Below are 16389 nucleotides of genomic sequence, written 5' to 3'. Positions count from 1 at the left end.
CAATATTCTCCGCTCTTATGGTAAGCCTTCCAAATAGATGAGTGAAATTATCAGTGGCAATCTTGGTAGTAGTCCTACAGAGCTAGTCTCTACAGTTGGCTGAGAACAGGTCTGATCCTGCTGTCAGAACTGGGTGCTCAGGCCACACAAGTGTTAACAAGCAAGCTGGTGCAGAGCAGCTCCTACCCTGAGTCCTGATGTCTGCAGGAGATGTAGGGACCTAGGCCCCGGTTCATTTGTTTGTGGTGTATGGATGAACTGAGCCCAGCAAAGTTTGATCTTGGTCTGGCCCCATCTAGCAGCAGGTATGGCAGAAGAATGCTTTAGTTTTTCACTAAATACAGCAAAAGACTGTGGGTTGTTGTTTGTATTTCAACTTGGATTTCCTTAAGCACAGCGTGAAGGGTATGTGTCTAAGCTACAGACAGGCTATGGCCAACCAGAAGCTAACCGTGTGGTTTATGTAGTTGTACTGCAGACATGACAAAAGTCAGGTAACAGACCTCACTACAAGATGGAGAGGTGTTCTTAAAACATGTTGGAGGAGCTAGCGGTTAGCCTTCAATTCAGTAACTGAAGGGCATGAAGTAACCTAAAGGCATGATCCACTCCCTTTGTCTAAGTGTAGATTTGGGGCAGCTCAACATAGCAAGTGCTAAAAGGAAAGCCAATCTAGCCCTGTAAGAGAGGGGTAAGTAGGGATAGCGGTAGTGGTGAGAAAGCAGTAGGTACAGGGTGTTCAAAGTAATAAACACGCTCAGATTAAACAGTACTGGAGTCAGGAAAAGAATTGATAATTGGGAGAAAATTTAGTACAATCGTAAGTTTCAGCCATCAAAAACATCATTAACTTGACTGGGTAGACTGGTCTTCAGAACAAAATCAAACTAAACCATCTCCTAAGTAGGTTTATCAAAAAGTGAGAGTGTGATAGTAAGGGAATTTTTGCAGCACACAGACAAATGCCCTAATGTTTCTTACCTGTTATTTTACGAAGAGACGCAAAATCAATGACATCTGCCTTTTACGGCTATAAAGGCAATATGAAGAGGCTGCTTTTCCCACCTCAGCCAACTAAACCAAGAACTGCAAACAAAAGACTAGCTTCCTTTTAGGTCAGGATGGCAGAAGCAGAAGGGATCTGTTCCATTTTAGGCCCTGATGGAAGTTTTAGAAATTTGCTATTAGAAAACCAGTTGAACCTTTTGACACATAGGCAGTTGGCATTTGAGAACTCCAACCTTTAATTTTTTTTTGTAATCTCATTTTAATTATAAAACTTTATGTCCTTTTTTTAGTCATACAAGTTACCCCAAGTCCTGCTTCCTTAAATGTTTTAGATGAGGGTATATTTCATATTTGCTGAGTTTATATATATATTAATTTTCCTATTTAGATAGCGTGTTCACATCTACTTCCAGCATTATCATCAGAACAGTATCTTTTGACCTGCACTGATAAAGGTGTGAGACAAGATGTTCAAATGAGTGATTTGTCTAAAAGACGACCGTTCTGAAGGTACTTTCAGACATCACAAAGGATAGGCTAGGGAAAAAGGATATGGAGAACATGTTACCTTCTCACTCAGTTCACTGTATGCACAACCACCTCTTGACCAGGTTGTGGCTGTGATACTTTGAGATGTTATAGCTCCGTTTGCTTGCATTCTTCCACAAGAATTTGGTTCTGCATTGTCACGGCAGGAAGGTAATCATTGACTGGGTCTTGAATGCTTGTAAGAATCTGACCTATCCCTCGGCTGATTCTCTGCCCATAAGAGCCGCTGCTGTTTTTGGCTGAGATTGTCTGACCTCTGTAGACTTGAGCCTGATGCTCACATATACCAAACTTGCTTAGCAGGATAAACACATCTCTTCGGAAGGCTTTGGTGAAAATAGCATAAAGAAAGGGATTGGCACAAGAATTGAGTGGGTAGAAGAGTACCAGCAGAATCTTGGAATTGGTGACAGTTATCAATGGTTTGTTCATAATGGCAGATAAAGCATGGAAAGAGATGGGAGCCATGCACAGGAAGTCAGTGAAAATCAACACAGCCATCCGCTTGGCAATTTTGGTGTCTTTGTCCCCTGACTTGTACTGAGGGTTTCGCACCGTTACATAGATTTTTATGTAGCAGGCACAAATGATGACAAAAGCAATAATATTACATATTAAAACGAAGACAACGTAGGCTTCAGCCACCGGTGTTTCAGTGTCCATAGGCAAGCAGATGCTGACTTTGCTATAGCTGCTGACACCAACCAGTGGCAAAAGGGCAAGAAGAAGGCACGAGAGCCACCCTCCGAGCATGATAACCAAGGCATGCCGGAGGCGAATCTTTCGATCTGGGCGCATGGCAAAAGTGATGGCGTACCAGCGCTCCAGGGTGATCACAGTCAGTGTGTATACAGAAAGTTCACTAGCAAAGACCGTGAAAAAGCCAGCTGTGTTGCAACCAGGCCCAGTCTGCCACTCTATAGCGTGGTTATAGTACTCTGACCTGGTGTAGAGATCCACTGAAGCGATCAGGAGGAGGTATAACCCCATGCAAAAATCAGCAAAGGCCAAGTTACACATCAGAAAGCGTGGTACAGTCAGTTTATAATGGCTGGTGAGAAGGATGAAAAGGACGAAAATGTTACCTAGGATGGCCAGCAGGTTCACAAACCACACCGCAATCCTCAGAAATTGATATCCCATTATATCCTCACAGGGATTAAACTCATCAGGCTCTGGAGTGCATATTACGTCTTCATTGCCTCCGCAGACAGGATAGTCATAATGACTGTCAAAGGTCTGGACGTCTTCCATTTGAGGGTTCTTGAGCTCTTGGCCAAACCCAAGATTTCCTTCTCCGTGCCCTTCCAAAAAAATGTAGTAATGGGAATTTTCATGAAAATTCGTGAACTTGGTGTTTTTGTCATACACTGTATCGGTGTGGTCAGTGTATTCTTCTGCATAATCTTTGTAAAATGGACCTCTGAGAGCTTTGACTGATCTTCTCTTACGAAAGCTGTGACTGCCACTCTGGTTACATGTCAGGTACTCCAGGATTCTGAAAGAGTAGAGGGGGAAATCACGGCTGGCATTTACAGTCTGACTGGAGTACAGCGAGTAAACAAAGGGAACACTTCAAAAGCAAATCACCGTAAATGAAAACGTAGCTATAAAAATGTGATCGGATATATTTCTGTTAACAGAACATATAGCAAACAATAAGCTTGAGCGTTTCTGGGCTTTTTTTTTTAAACTATATTTTTCCTTTCTCTGTTGCTATCAGCAATCCCCACTAGTAATTTGGCTTGTTCAGCATCCATAATCCCTCTTCTTTCTTGGGATCTACATTCTTAGTAGGTAACAAGACTTTTATCCACTGTTTATAACTTCTTAAGTAATACACACAGTATTAATTTCCTTTTCATTTTTTCTCACTCAATTTCTCCCAGAACTTCCATCATTTTAATTTCCATTCTGTGTATTTTCTGTAGGTGCTTTACAGCTAACTAGCAGTGTAGTGGTTGGGAGTCCTGTACTTCATGGTGTGATGCACCTGTGTTTGTAGTCGCAAATTGTTCATACTTTTTACTAGGAGAAAAATGCAATTTGGCATTGAATTTTTTGATCACTTGATCCACCGTCACATAACCTTCAGCATTTCTCATTTCCAGGTGTGTAGAATTTGCGATTGCTTACAATTTGAGATTGCATACAATTCAGTCTAAGAAATTTTCATCTCTACTACTCGACATGCAAATACTTGTTCCTTTCAGTCATTCGATTGTGCTGCGTTCTTTCTGCACATTCTTCCTGTCCGGGTTTTGAATCTCTCCACTCCTCTGTTTTATTTCTGTCCTCACTTTCCCAGTGCATTGTAATTGTAAATGTTATTGCTTTGTGAGTTTATTACTGAATAATTCATATACTAATCATAGCATATTTTTAATACACTATGCATTCCAACAACAAATACTGCAATACTGAAGACTGGGGCTGTCTCCCTAAATCAGGGGCTGGCCTGGATAAGAATTCTCTAAACCTTATTAAACTTTGGAGAAATTTACAATGGATTTGCATTCTGCAGTAAAATTCCGCTGCTAATCACAGTAAGTCATCTCCCCTCCTTCCCTCCCTCCCCCCAGCAGATGAGTTGCTGTGTTGCATCAGGACATCTATAAACGTATTTTTTCTTTCCAAAAGCTATCCGCACTTGTTCTGATGGGAGGCTGGAAATCCTGCCAAAATGGAATTTGAAATAATCTGTCTACAAGGTTATTACAGAATCATTTATTCTGAGCTTTTCAGCTAAAAAACATATGAGATATGAGGCTATAACCTCTCCAAAACTTCTTTTTCCAGGCCTTGCTACAGGACATTCTGTGTTATAGCACATTACCCTTTTGGTTTTTTTCCCCTTCAATTATGGGCTTAACAAAAGGAGGAGCTGTTGCAAAAGGTCCTACAAATTGTTATATTAAAAATTTTCTTCTGTCAGTTTGAAATTGTAATCCCTGTTTCAAAGAATGTCCTCTATACCTAGAAAAAATGGTCACAAAAGTGCCAATAGATGTAATTTTATTTTAATACTCAACCATTGTCTTCACTTACATACTTCAAAATTGAATGTAAATTAGTGAAACTCACCCGCTGGTTTTTTTCCAGCTCTTGAAAGCACAGCAGTGACTTGGGTATGATAGGTCAGCTCGCATTAGCTGAAGAAATATCTTTACAGCTGGTAATTTCTTTAAAGTCCATGTATTTTTGGCCATTAATTCTTTAAGGCTTTCCAGTCCTTTGGCTGGAAGGTTAGCAACAGCTGTTCTGGAGACATCCCTAGGTAAAGGAAGAAAAGACAAACGTCAGAATATCCAGCAACTGGATCAAATTTTTTTTAGATTCTCACAGTAATTTAGGAGTTTCATAGAATTCTACAGCAAAAATCAAATCCAGAGGAGGTGGGGATTTCATATCACTTTGCTAGGCTCTGATACCATTCAAATTCAAGTAGGATATGAATTCCTCCTGTGATTTTCTCTGTGTTTTAAAGCTCTTGTATTTAATGTCTCATAGTGCAGAATATGAATGATAAAGAAATACCAGGACTTTTAAAATTACACCTTTAAAGCCAACCAGATACAAATGCATATGGAAAAACAAAGTTTTAAAAATTCTTTAAAGAAATCACATCTTCCATTGGAAGAGCTATTTTCCTTTAGACCTCTTTAGACTCATTTTAACCTATTGGGATACTTCAATAGAAAGCATTGTAATTACTAAAACAATGTTCTTCATAAACTGAAATTAAAATTTTCTATCTTAGTCCACCTTAATATTGTTTGCTGCTTTCTGTTTCTCTGGTACTGAGTCCATCTCAGCAGATACATTGCACAGTTCGTGGGGGAGGTGGATTTCCTTTAGAACTGCCAGATGAATGTCATCTGGTCCTGCTAGTTCCACTCATTTTTTGCTTTGTCCCAAAACCTCTTCTACTGATGCTTGAAGTCAAGATGTTTTCTCAGAGTTATACTCTGTAAAGAAGTAAACCTGTAAAAAACGTTCTAGTGTAGGAACATTGTTTGAGCACTTTCATCGTGAACACCCTAATAATAAATAATAAATAAGTCAGCTATTTTCTATGCATTGTTTCCCAAGAGTGCTGTTCTTATCACTCTAGAAGTCTCACCCACTGGCTGGTTTCTTGCACCTAAAAGAAAATTATTACTAATTTTATGCTTTAAACAAATTGCTTCTAAAACACTTGGGTTTGCTCTGCTTTATTTTTTTCTTTTTATTTGTTTGTATTGGTTTTTAAATTGAGTTAGAAATTGCTTCCCCTTTCTGTAGGAGGGCTTTTTTACTTCTAATAGCTTCTTTGCTATCATACATATTTGAATATGTCACAACTAGTTGATTTCAACCACATAAACTTCTTTTTTGTTCTTCTGGAGACCTTTTTGATAGCTAGTATATGTTTCTACTGAGCCCCTGAATTGGCTTTTAGAAGAGGCTGAATGTGGCCTGCTATCATTTTATCTTTTAAAGAATCACATAGTTGAGCTTCCAGATCATCCTATTTGACCTCCCTGTGCAAAGCAGGGTCGCCTGGAGCAGGTTGCTCAGAGCTGTGTCCTGTTGACTTCTCAGTATCTCCAGGATCGGAGACTCCACAGCCTCTCTAGACAACGTATTCCAGCATTTGACCACCCTCACAGTAAAGAAGTTTTTTCTTATGTTGAAATGGACTTTTGTGTGTTTCAGTTTGTGCCTGTTGCCTCTTATTGTGCCACTGGACACCACTGAGGAGACCCTGGCTCAGTCTTCCCAGTTCCCTGCCCCCCCTTCAAGTGTTTATACACATTGATAAGATTCCCTTGACTCTTCTCTTCTCCAGACTAACCATTTCCAGCTCGCTCAGCCTATCCTTGTATGACAGATGCTCCAGTCCCTTAATCAACTTAGTGGCCTGCTCCTTTTTGTTTTTCACTCATTTTATAGAGCTATCCTTCTGAAGCAAAACATCTTGGTAAACTTGATCTTGGACTAGATCTTACCAAGACAAGCCTGGCCTTTCAGCAACCCCCATGGGCCTCCATCAAGTCCTCATGGTGGTGGCAGCTACCTGCAGGAAGGGAACATGGTTAAATGCTGTGTGATGGGAGGTGCTAAGGCTATTTGGAAGGGAAGTGACACCTCACAAACTCTGGGAGTTCTCTGAAGATGTTCTGGTACAAGCATATGGAGAAAGATGATCTTGTTTGTACAGTGAATTGGGATTTCTGAAAAGCCTTGACAAAATCAGCTATCAAGGTCTGTTGAGGTAACTAAGCTGTTATGTGACAAGGGGAATGGCTCTCCTAGATTAATTTAAAAAAAAAAAAAGAGTGAGGGAAAAGCCTAGGAACAGATGACAAGTTTTCATGCTAGAGGAAGAATGGAAAATGAACTGCTATCTGAATATACACATCATTGCTGCAGAGGCCCACAGAGGCTAGGCTACTGCTGGTAGTCCTGAAATATTCATAAACAGTCTGGAAAGAGAATGAGAGTAGCTGCAACAAAGCTTGTTTCCAACACAAAATAATACGAGCTAGTGAAAGCTAAAGCTGATTGTGTAAAGAAGCAGAAGGATCCTGCAATACTAAGTGACTGAGCTGTAAAATAATTGACGTGATTCAATACTGATGAATGTAAAGTGCATTTAGGAAAAAGCAATCTTAACTGTACATGGATGACAATGGGGTTTAATTTACCTAGCACTCTGGAAGGATCTTGGAGTCCTCTCTGCAAATGTCAGGTCAGTGCTATTCAGTAATGTTGAAGGGAAATAGAATGCTAAGAATTTTTAGGAAATAAATAGAAAATAGAACAGAAAAACTTCACTTTGTAAATCTAATATGACTGCATCTTAAATACTATATGCAGTACTATAAATACTATATGCAGTTTACAATAAGAGCACAGAAAGCTACAGCAAGGATGATTAAAAGTATCAAATTGTTTATATATGAAGTAATAAGGAGTAAATAAGGACTTTTCTCTTGGGAAAAGCTAGGACTGGAAGCAGTAGGAGACTACAGATGCCATGTATAGTGTAAAGAAGGTGATTGGGAATGATTATTCGCTCTTGTGAGACAAGTTTTGGGGCACCTAAGAATGTGAGGCAAGAGACTTAAAAATGAGAAAAGGTACAATCTTTTCACAAAATTGCATCATTAATTTATGGCAATCAATGCCATGGTTCATTGTGCAGGCCAAATAACAAAGTAACAAGAAGGACAATATCCCTTTTTGTTTTGGTTTTATTCACAGTTGTGTCCCATTCCCATCAGAAATGACTGGGTCAGGAGGAACATCCTGGGGGACAAGGGCTTGTGCCTTGGAAGCAGTCCCAGAGAGGAGCCTCTCCGGGGCCCTGGGTGCGCAGGGGAGGGAGCTGCAGCTCCTGGAGAGCTGCGAGCAGAAGGGAGCAGCCAGCCCAGGACGCAGGTGGTGGAAACAATCTCCCAGGGAGCAGAGGGAAACGTGCAAAGTCCGCGGCAACTCAGAGAGTGTTATCAAGTGATGTTAAAAAGTCTGAAAGAAAGATCTGTTCAGTGAGAAGAAAGGGCTTGGAAGAATTAGTTATAAGAGTACGTCATTTCTCTTCTATCTTACCAAATCCTTTGAAGTCTCTTATGTATGTGTATATGGGTGTGTATTTAAGCAGTTAGGTATTGCAGTTTTTATTTTCAAAAATTCGTGCTTGTTTTAAACTGGGGGGCTTGGAGAGAAGATACAGGCACAGCTGCCTTGAAGTTCTAGTTGATTTAGGATTAATCTTGTTGCAGAGTGAATAACAGATGGTTGGTCCCGTCCGTGGGCCATATTAAGCACAAGTTTGGAAGACTCCAAAATCCACAGTTTGGGTAGTCCCAAAGCTGATGGTATGGTGCCTGCCACCGAGAGGTCTTGTGACCTCTCTGTACCACTACTATTGCAAATGGAAAAGCCTCCTGGGAGTCTGGTGATAATTTGTCTCCCAATGGAAGATAACTTCTTAGCTACCCTACCTAGGCCCACGCTTTGTTAGCAACAAAGTGTGTGTCCACTGGCCAGAGGAAAGTGTGGGATGGACAGGGATTTTTTACGTTACAAATCCAGTCTTGATGATTATCTCTTCAGATTCACAATCTACTTCAAGCAGCATAGCAGCTGTCTTCAAACTAGAAAGCATAGGACTGAAAAGGTTTTAAATAATAATTACTAATCTTCAGACAATGTGAATCCAAGCAGTTGGAGTTTGCCAGACTATACTATCTGTGTCTGCATTCATACAGAAGACACATTTTCCTAAATTATTTTTTTGTTCTGTATCATTGTACGATCAGTCTTGATTTTTGAGCTGCTCAGAAAAATGGGAACTGACTGCACTTATGTCAGCCTCATTAATATCTAATAATAGTGGTAACTAAGATGTTATTTAAACACAGCAATGTTTACATTGCACAGAAGAGTGTCTTGCTACTACTGCTAAGCTATAGCTGGCTCACTTGAAACACAAGAGAATGGGCAAGAGGTCTGATACACTTGTCAAGAGGATCTGTCTCAAATTAAAGTGACTATAAAAGAGGTTGCTCGAAGACTTGCTTGTGCCCAGTGGCAGAAACAGAACAGAACCTCCTAAGGTAGGACCCTTTCCTAGATTGGGAAATGATACTTTAAAGAGCACTTCTGCTTTCTAAAGGTAATTAATTACTCACATGTATCTTGTGCAACAGTTAGTAATGTTTTGAATTTGGATTGTATGTTTTGCAAAAGCTAATTGAACAATAAGCCTGATTATATTTTTGTTGTACTCTGAACTTATGCTCATGGCAGCAGCTCTTATTGATGCGTTTAGTAAATCAGGTCCACTGAGTTGCTGAATCCTAGCCAAGATTTCATTTTCAGGTGAAGAGCAGTGTACTGTCGTTATACTGTTAAAATAGGACGTATACATCCACATACATATGAATATACAGCAGTGACAAAGGAATTATTGGCACCTGTTCTCTATAGAGTGATCACACTCCCTGCTTCCTCTGCTATTGCAAACTGCAAATTTTTAAAAAAATTTACCTAACCTTTTAATACCTTCTTAAATATACTATACTAACTAGGTGGTCTGAGAGCATGGCCAAACTCGCACAATATACATATAGCTAGGCACAATTACTTGTAGTTAAATCTTTCTCATTGGTTTTCTTTAAAGCCAAAAAGGAAGAAAATTACCCCATCAAGGGTGGATCCAAGGTCAGTATTTCAACCTTTAAGTTTCTGTTGCTGCTGAAATCCTGATCAGAAAAAAAACAGTAAACGATAGATCTGTGGGGCAGACGTTCCATCAACCATAAATTCTTATCTCACTTCAAGAGTGAATAAAGGGAAACGCAGAGACCATGAGTTCTGCCCAGCTGGGTGGGGAGGCAAGACAAAGTATCTTTTTTGAGCTCCATAAATGTTCCTCTTTTTTTTTTTTTTTTTTTTTGGCAAACGGGTCCCCCCGTAAGCAATGCCATTCATTGCTCTAGAAAAAGGAATATTTATCTTCTGGCAATTGTTTTCCACAGAGTTAATTTTCAGTATTGTAAGTGGAACTTTCTTTTTGAGGAAGATCCAATGTCCACAAATTCCCATGCCAGCTAAAAACAGCTAGATGCCTGAACCAAAAATGACTTAACAAATTATTTATTAAAATAAGCCAAGTTGTTTACACTGCCCAAGGGGGATATGGAAGGGCCATATTGGCTGAACTTCTCAGGCTATTATGCAAGTTAACAAATCTCTGGTCTCTCTATGATTAACTCATTAATATTAGTCTTGATGGTACAGTGGGGGGGGGTGTAATAAAGCACCAATTGCAAGCACATTTCTGTCTCCTGTGGGAGATGTTACTGGCCGTTGACATGACACAACAATAAATAGTAGGGTTCCACTTAATTTTCATTCATTTTGACTTCAGCCTTCTTAAGGCAGTGCATATGTGGGAGTTTCAGAAACTATTTTGTTCCTGTTAAAATAGTTCTAGTTCCTGAAGGTCGACTAAGAGACCTGTTCAGGTGGAAGGATTCTGCTCTGAATTGTTGCTGGAAGATATCTCACTTTATAACAAACCCTTCCTGCATCACACATGCAGAATAACTCCTGGTTATCCAGGTAACAGAAGTCCCTGAAGTTGCTATTAAAATTACATTAAAATTAAATTAAAAATTAATATGTTGCACCTTTCTGTACTGGTTTTGGCTGGCATAGAGTTAAATTTCTGCATAGTAGCTAGTATGGGGCTATGGTTTGGATTTGTGAATGAAAACAGTGTTGGTGACACAGGGATGTTTTGGTTACTGCTGAGCAGTGCTTACACACCGCCAAGGCCTTCGCGGCTTCTCACCCCACCCCACCAGCGAGCAGGCTGGGGGTGCACAAGAAGTTGGGAGGGGACACAGCCGGGACAGCTGACCCCAACTGACCAAAGGGATATTCCACACCATATGATGTCAGGCTCAGCAATAAAAACTGGGTGGAAGTCTGCCAGGGCTGCCATCGCTCAGAGACTGGCTGGGCATTGGTCAGTTGGTGGTGAGCAATTGTTTTTGTTGCATCACTTGTTTTTCTTGGGTTTGGTTTGGTGTTTTACCCCCTCTTTGTTGTTTTTTTTCCCCGTCCTTTTTTTAATTATTAAACTGTATTTATCTCAACCTATGAGTTCTCTCACTTTTACCCTTCCAATTCTCTCTCCCATCCCACTGGGTGTGGAGGTAAGATGCAGGCCAGGGTTAAACCACGACACCTTCCTAAGATCTTTAGCGTAGGACTAACAAATCAAAGGATCATTATGTGATATAATCTGACTTTTTTAATCACTGTTGATTTACTGTTGCTTACATGCCATTTTATGCCTTCTGCCTTTGAGAAGCAATACCTCTCTCTGTAATGTCACTATAGTACCACGGCTCTCTATAATTATAAATACTACTAAGACTATTGTTAGCTATGGAGGTATGTCATTCTAATGGGAGATGGATAACTGGTTGTTTAGACTGCAAATGTAAAGCACATCCTGAGATCAAGGATCAATGGCAGCTGGGCTAGCATAATAATCACAGAAGATTAGAAAAATTTAAAGTCACTGGAGAAATCTAAGTTGAAAACACAGAGTGAGAAGGAAGTTCTTTACCGTGACATATGCATGTCCTAGGAAGTAATCTCTAGCCCCTAAACCAAGAGGTTTCTTGTAGCTCACACACCTCAAAGCTAGCCCTTGCAGAGTGAGTTTACATGGCAACATTATTATAGCATATGATTACCCCACAACCCTTTGCAGCACGTCATTACTTGTTCACCTGTCCAGCATAACAACACCACTGGTGCTTTTAATACCCGCAATAACTCAAATCTGTGTTGCTGCAAGCTCTCACCTCCCTTAGACTTAAGATCCCCAGTGTTTTGTCTTCTGCCATCCCTAGGAAGGAGCTTTTCAACCTGTAGCCCCAAAGGGAAAATGGGCAGTGAGCCGTACGAGACCCCAAACATAACAGGAGAGTGCACCTTGCTTTGAGGCTGTGTATTTATTGTGACAAAGTAGTATCAAAATGGAAATAGGGTGTCCTGGTAAAGTTACGTCAACTGAAAAATGTCTTTCTGGCCAGGTACAAAATAAGAAAGGCCCTGTCTGGTGCCATGTGCAATATTAAAAAGGCTTCATCAGCCAAATACTAATGGAAAAAAACAGGGTTACTCAGCACCAACACAGCCTCTGTCACAGTACTGCTACAATGACCATCTCAGTCAGGGGTGGGTGGCCTGAGCCCTCCTGAAAGCAGAACCTGGAAAGTGGAAATGAAGGCGATCAACCCAGCAGGGAGGAAGAGGAGCAATGGCTCTTTCTGATGGACAGCCACCACAAAGGCTCCCTGAGCAGGAGGTTTAACAGCTCCTTTGTGAGCTTTTTCAGGTTTCCCTTCTGATCTGTTGCCTTCTGCTTCCAGAACACCCTCTTTTGCTCTGCCTAGATGGCCAGTTCTCCTTCTGATGGTGGACCAGGGCCTTGATTGTGCTTTTCTTATCCAGAACGTATAATTCTTAAGACATGGTCAAAAAAGACTACCTTCTCACTGCTGTCTCAGGATCTGGCCACTCATGGCACAACTGAAGTTTATTCCTCAGGTGATTCAGTGATAAGAAAAAAAAAAACCAGTAGGCATTAGTCCTTGACAGTGTCTTGAGGGACAGAGTGCAGTGTGTTACTGCCTTTACATATTATTCTCATACACACCTGCATCCCAATGACTTTGCAACTTCAAATGAAGAGGCCTGGACTAGTTTCCTCCCTTGCAGACCCCCTGGAGAGAAGCACTGGGCGGGATGGCCCACCAGCTGGCAGCCAGAGCTGCCAGACTTGAGGTGAGAAGGTTGTGACATAACGTTATCCCTACTGACCTATGTAGTCCTGCAGCAGCTTTTTGTAGCGGGAGGGGGAACGAAAGCAGTGAGTGAAGGGGAGGAAGAGCTGGCCTGCATGTCCTTGTGAGGATGACTGCACTGGGGCTTCCCAACTCTGTCTTTCTGAACTCTCCAAAAGATGGTGATGCATCAGGTGCCACTGGGAAAGCGAGGATGACTTTAGGAAACAGACAAAATGTCACCCCAGTGTGATAGGAGTGGTTTAGCATGATTTGCTGTTGGAATGACTGATTATTATGGACTGCCCCTCCAATGTCCAATTATTTAAGGTATCTGCTTCAGAAGTATGACTCCATGAATGGTCTTGCTTCTCTATCCTCTCAAGCCTGTGAAAGGAAAACCTGATACTCCCCAGAACTGGTCTCAGACCCTGTTCCCAAGGACTCTGCTAATAACTCCAGTGGACCTTATAGTAGAGAGTGATGTGGAGGAATGATGTGGCCCCGAAAGGTGGGCCCTCACCCAGACCTTCCTCTTCACCCCACAAGACAAAGTAATTTAGATGACTGAAGTAGAAGACAGGCTACCATTCACAGAGAGGCCTTGCAATGCATCTGACTTGAGATGCAGGGGACAGAGAGAACCACAGATTTGATGATGACCTTGCCATCAAAGATCTGTTACAACTTTGCACAGCAGGGACACCACTCTTCTTAGCATAAAGTGGTTATGATCAATACAACTTCTACTGTAGACTGCTATGTGGCTGGTAGCCAGCCTGATTTTCTGGAGTTGGAAAGATTCTGGGAGAAAAATAATGTCTTCTGCACCTTTTCGTTATTATAGCTAGCTACTAGGATTCCTTCTGTGAACAATACACCATTATTCTGACATAAATATGCTGTTTTCCTGAAGAGCAGAAAGTAAAACTGATTCTTACATGGAGCAAGCGCTGCCGGCACCATCTGGTTTTGCACTGGAGGAGGGAATCCCACTTTCAGCACTTCAGTTCTCCCCATGATCAGTCCTATGCACTACGTTACATGCTAGATGATTTGAGTTGGGGAATATGATTCTTCTTGAAGTTCTTCAACTTCTTGAAGTTTTTTGTTTCATTCTGTATTGCGATTCCTAATTTTACTGAAGAGTTCTTTGGAGGACTATAAAATCAGACTGGAAGCCAAATTACATGAGAAAGAAGAAAAGACAGCACCAGAAGTAACTTTATTCTGTCTAAAATTACTTTTTCATCTCCATTTCAATGTCCTTTACATGTGTGTTACTAGAGTCCTTAGTTTGTATTACAGCTGTACTACAATCGTACAGTCGTAAGACAGATTGTAGTACAGAATCTTTCAGAAGAAAAATTGGTACGAACAGTATTTCTAATGTAATATGTAAGCATTTCTTAAATTAGTTCGCTAAAGCACAGCGTGTGTTGCTGGTATTCTTTTTGTAAACATGCCATTCCCATCCCTGCTGCTCTGCCGCTAATAATGGTTGGAAAGAAAGTGCAACCTAAAATAGTATTATTTTGAAAGCTTTCTCTACTTCATTTTCTCCTACTCACAGTAGAGTTGGTCCACTGTGCACTCCCAGAAATGCATCATCATTGATAACTTCCAGGTATTTGTTCTTGTGCAGATAGCTGCAGAAACAAACAAAACACAGTGTTTTGGAAATAGTTATCCACAGGTTAAAGATCTTCAGTTTACTTGCCTACACAGATTTACAAAAGCAGTATGTATAAGGGCCATCCTATCCCAACAACATATTGAAGCATAACCAGTTACTTCATTTTCTGTGTACCCAAGGAACAAAATACAGCTTTGCCATTTTGAAAATAAATTGAACTCCTCAACGAATAATAAATAAATAAATTAGCAAAATAAATTATCTTTGCTCCAAATTCTTTTTCTCTCTCTGTCATACAGATCAAGACACATATACACTGTGTCTTCAGGTAAATATGTGTGAGGATGAGGTGAATTAGATTGTTCTGCTTTCATCAGAATGAGGTAGGGGAATTACATGATACTTACAGGAACACATCATGAACAAACATGAAAATAATTCCCTCCTTGTTTTGAGTTTGATAATAAAAGTTTTAAATGCTTTAAAATCTCCATAGCCAAGTGGAGGCTCCCATATACAGGTCAACAGTTAAGAATGAAGTTTTGCTATAAAAAGAGCAAGAGAGGGAGTGACAAGGAGGATAAATCTGAAGTAAAAAATAATATAAAACTTATGTAAAAAAAAAAAAATTCTGAAGTCTTGGGAAAACCATGAACAATTTCCTGAGTAGCCAACACTTTCCTGAAATATGGAGTGCTGCAAAGTTCTCCTATCATTACAGATTGATGTAATCAAGGATCAACATTAATTCCCATGACTCTGGAAACTGATATGTAAGAAAGTGTCAATTCAGGAAGTAGGGAGTTTACAGAGTTGAGTTAAAGGTGCATGACTGAAGACAGGCAATGCAAGGCTACTGAACACTCAAAAAATTAACATAACCCAAGTGGAACAATCAATGTTAAAGTGAGTTCTGTGGTTTTAGATTTAAAAGTGACTGAGCTAGAATGAATTTTGATTTTTTTTTTTAGCTAGATTCCTGTTTACCATGGTCTGAAACCGTCGTTTGAGAAACTTATAAATACAGGGATTATTATTGCAGGTAATTCAGTCAAGTTCCAAATCGCTTTAGAGAGGCTATATATTTCTGTCTGAGACTTTTGCTCTCAATGGCCTAATAGAATTTATGGTTTTTGTGGAAAGACTTGGGAGAAATAATTGGCTTCAGTAGTTCCACAATTGCAGGTGTACAAAGAGAAAGCATAAATTAAAAAAACCTTCAGGAGCAGCAGAAGCACAGGCATCCTGCTTCTCTGCCAGAGTCACAGTGCACATTTTATGACACTCTGTGAAGAGCAAATATACACAGAACGTGATGAAATGGAAAAATAAGCGCTATTTTTATGCATACGGTGCCAGCTTGTATGTCTTAGTTAGGTATATTTGACATAGAGTTAGAATAAAAATGTGGTTTTGGAACAATTGTCCAGCTAAAAAGTACTTCACAAAATGCAACAGGCATGTTAATTTCCTTGACGAGGTGGTTCCTCCTGGTTAGCCAGGAGGGAGGAGGACTGCAGTTATAAGCAGCTAGATCTCATAGAATCATAGAATCATTAAGGTTGGAAAAGACCTCTAAGATCATCAAGTCCAACCGTCAACCCAACACCACCATGCCCACTAAACCATGTCCCTAAGCGCCTCATCTACACGTCTTTTAAATACTTCCAGGGATGGTGACATCTCCTAAACACACAGACAGGAATATGCTGAATTAGCTGAGCAATGAGAAGAGTCTGAAGATTAGGTTGTGATACATACATAAGGACATATATATGTGTGTGTGTGTATGTGTGTATATATGTATGCACACGTGGAAACTACTGTGATAATTCTTTC

General features: G+C 40.4%; 1 protein-coding gene across 3 annotated transcripts in view; it reads right to left on the bottom strand.

Annotated features, from left to right (window-relative positions):
• Positions 1–1644: 1644 nt before the first annotated feature.
• TSHR (thyroid stimulating hormone receptor) overlaps positions 1645–16389 on the bottom strand; it is a 69310-nt gene continuing 54565 nt past the window's right edge. For all 3 annotated transcript variants that reach the window (XM_009576976.1, XM_009576977.1, XM_009576978.1), the window contains 3 exons: positions 14486–14563; positions 4642–4830; positions 1645–3055 (listed from right to left, as the gene is read on the bottom strand). In XM_009576976.1, the coding sequence (XP_009575271.1) occupies positions 1645–3055; positions 4642–4830; positions 14486–14563 (1678 nt within the window). The remainder of the gene's footprint in view (positions 3056–4641; positions 4831–14485; positions 14564–16389) is intronic.

This window comes from Fulmarus glacialis, unplaced genomic scaffold (assembly GCF_000690835.1).
Source record: "Fulmarus glacialis isolate BGI_N327 unplaced genomic scaffold, ASM69083v1 scaffold7044, whole genome shotgun sequence".
In the NCBI taxonomy this organism is placed as follows: Eukaryota; Metazoa; Chordata; class Aves; order Procellariiformes; family Procellariidae; genus Fulmarus; species Fulmarus glacialis.
Note: the sequence above shows the minus strand (reverse complement) of the source record. Positions and strands in the feature narration are given on the sequence as shown.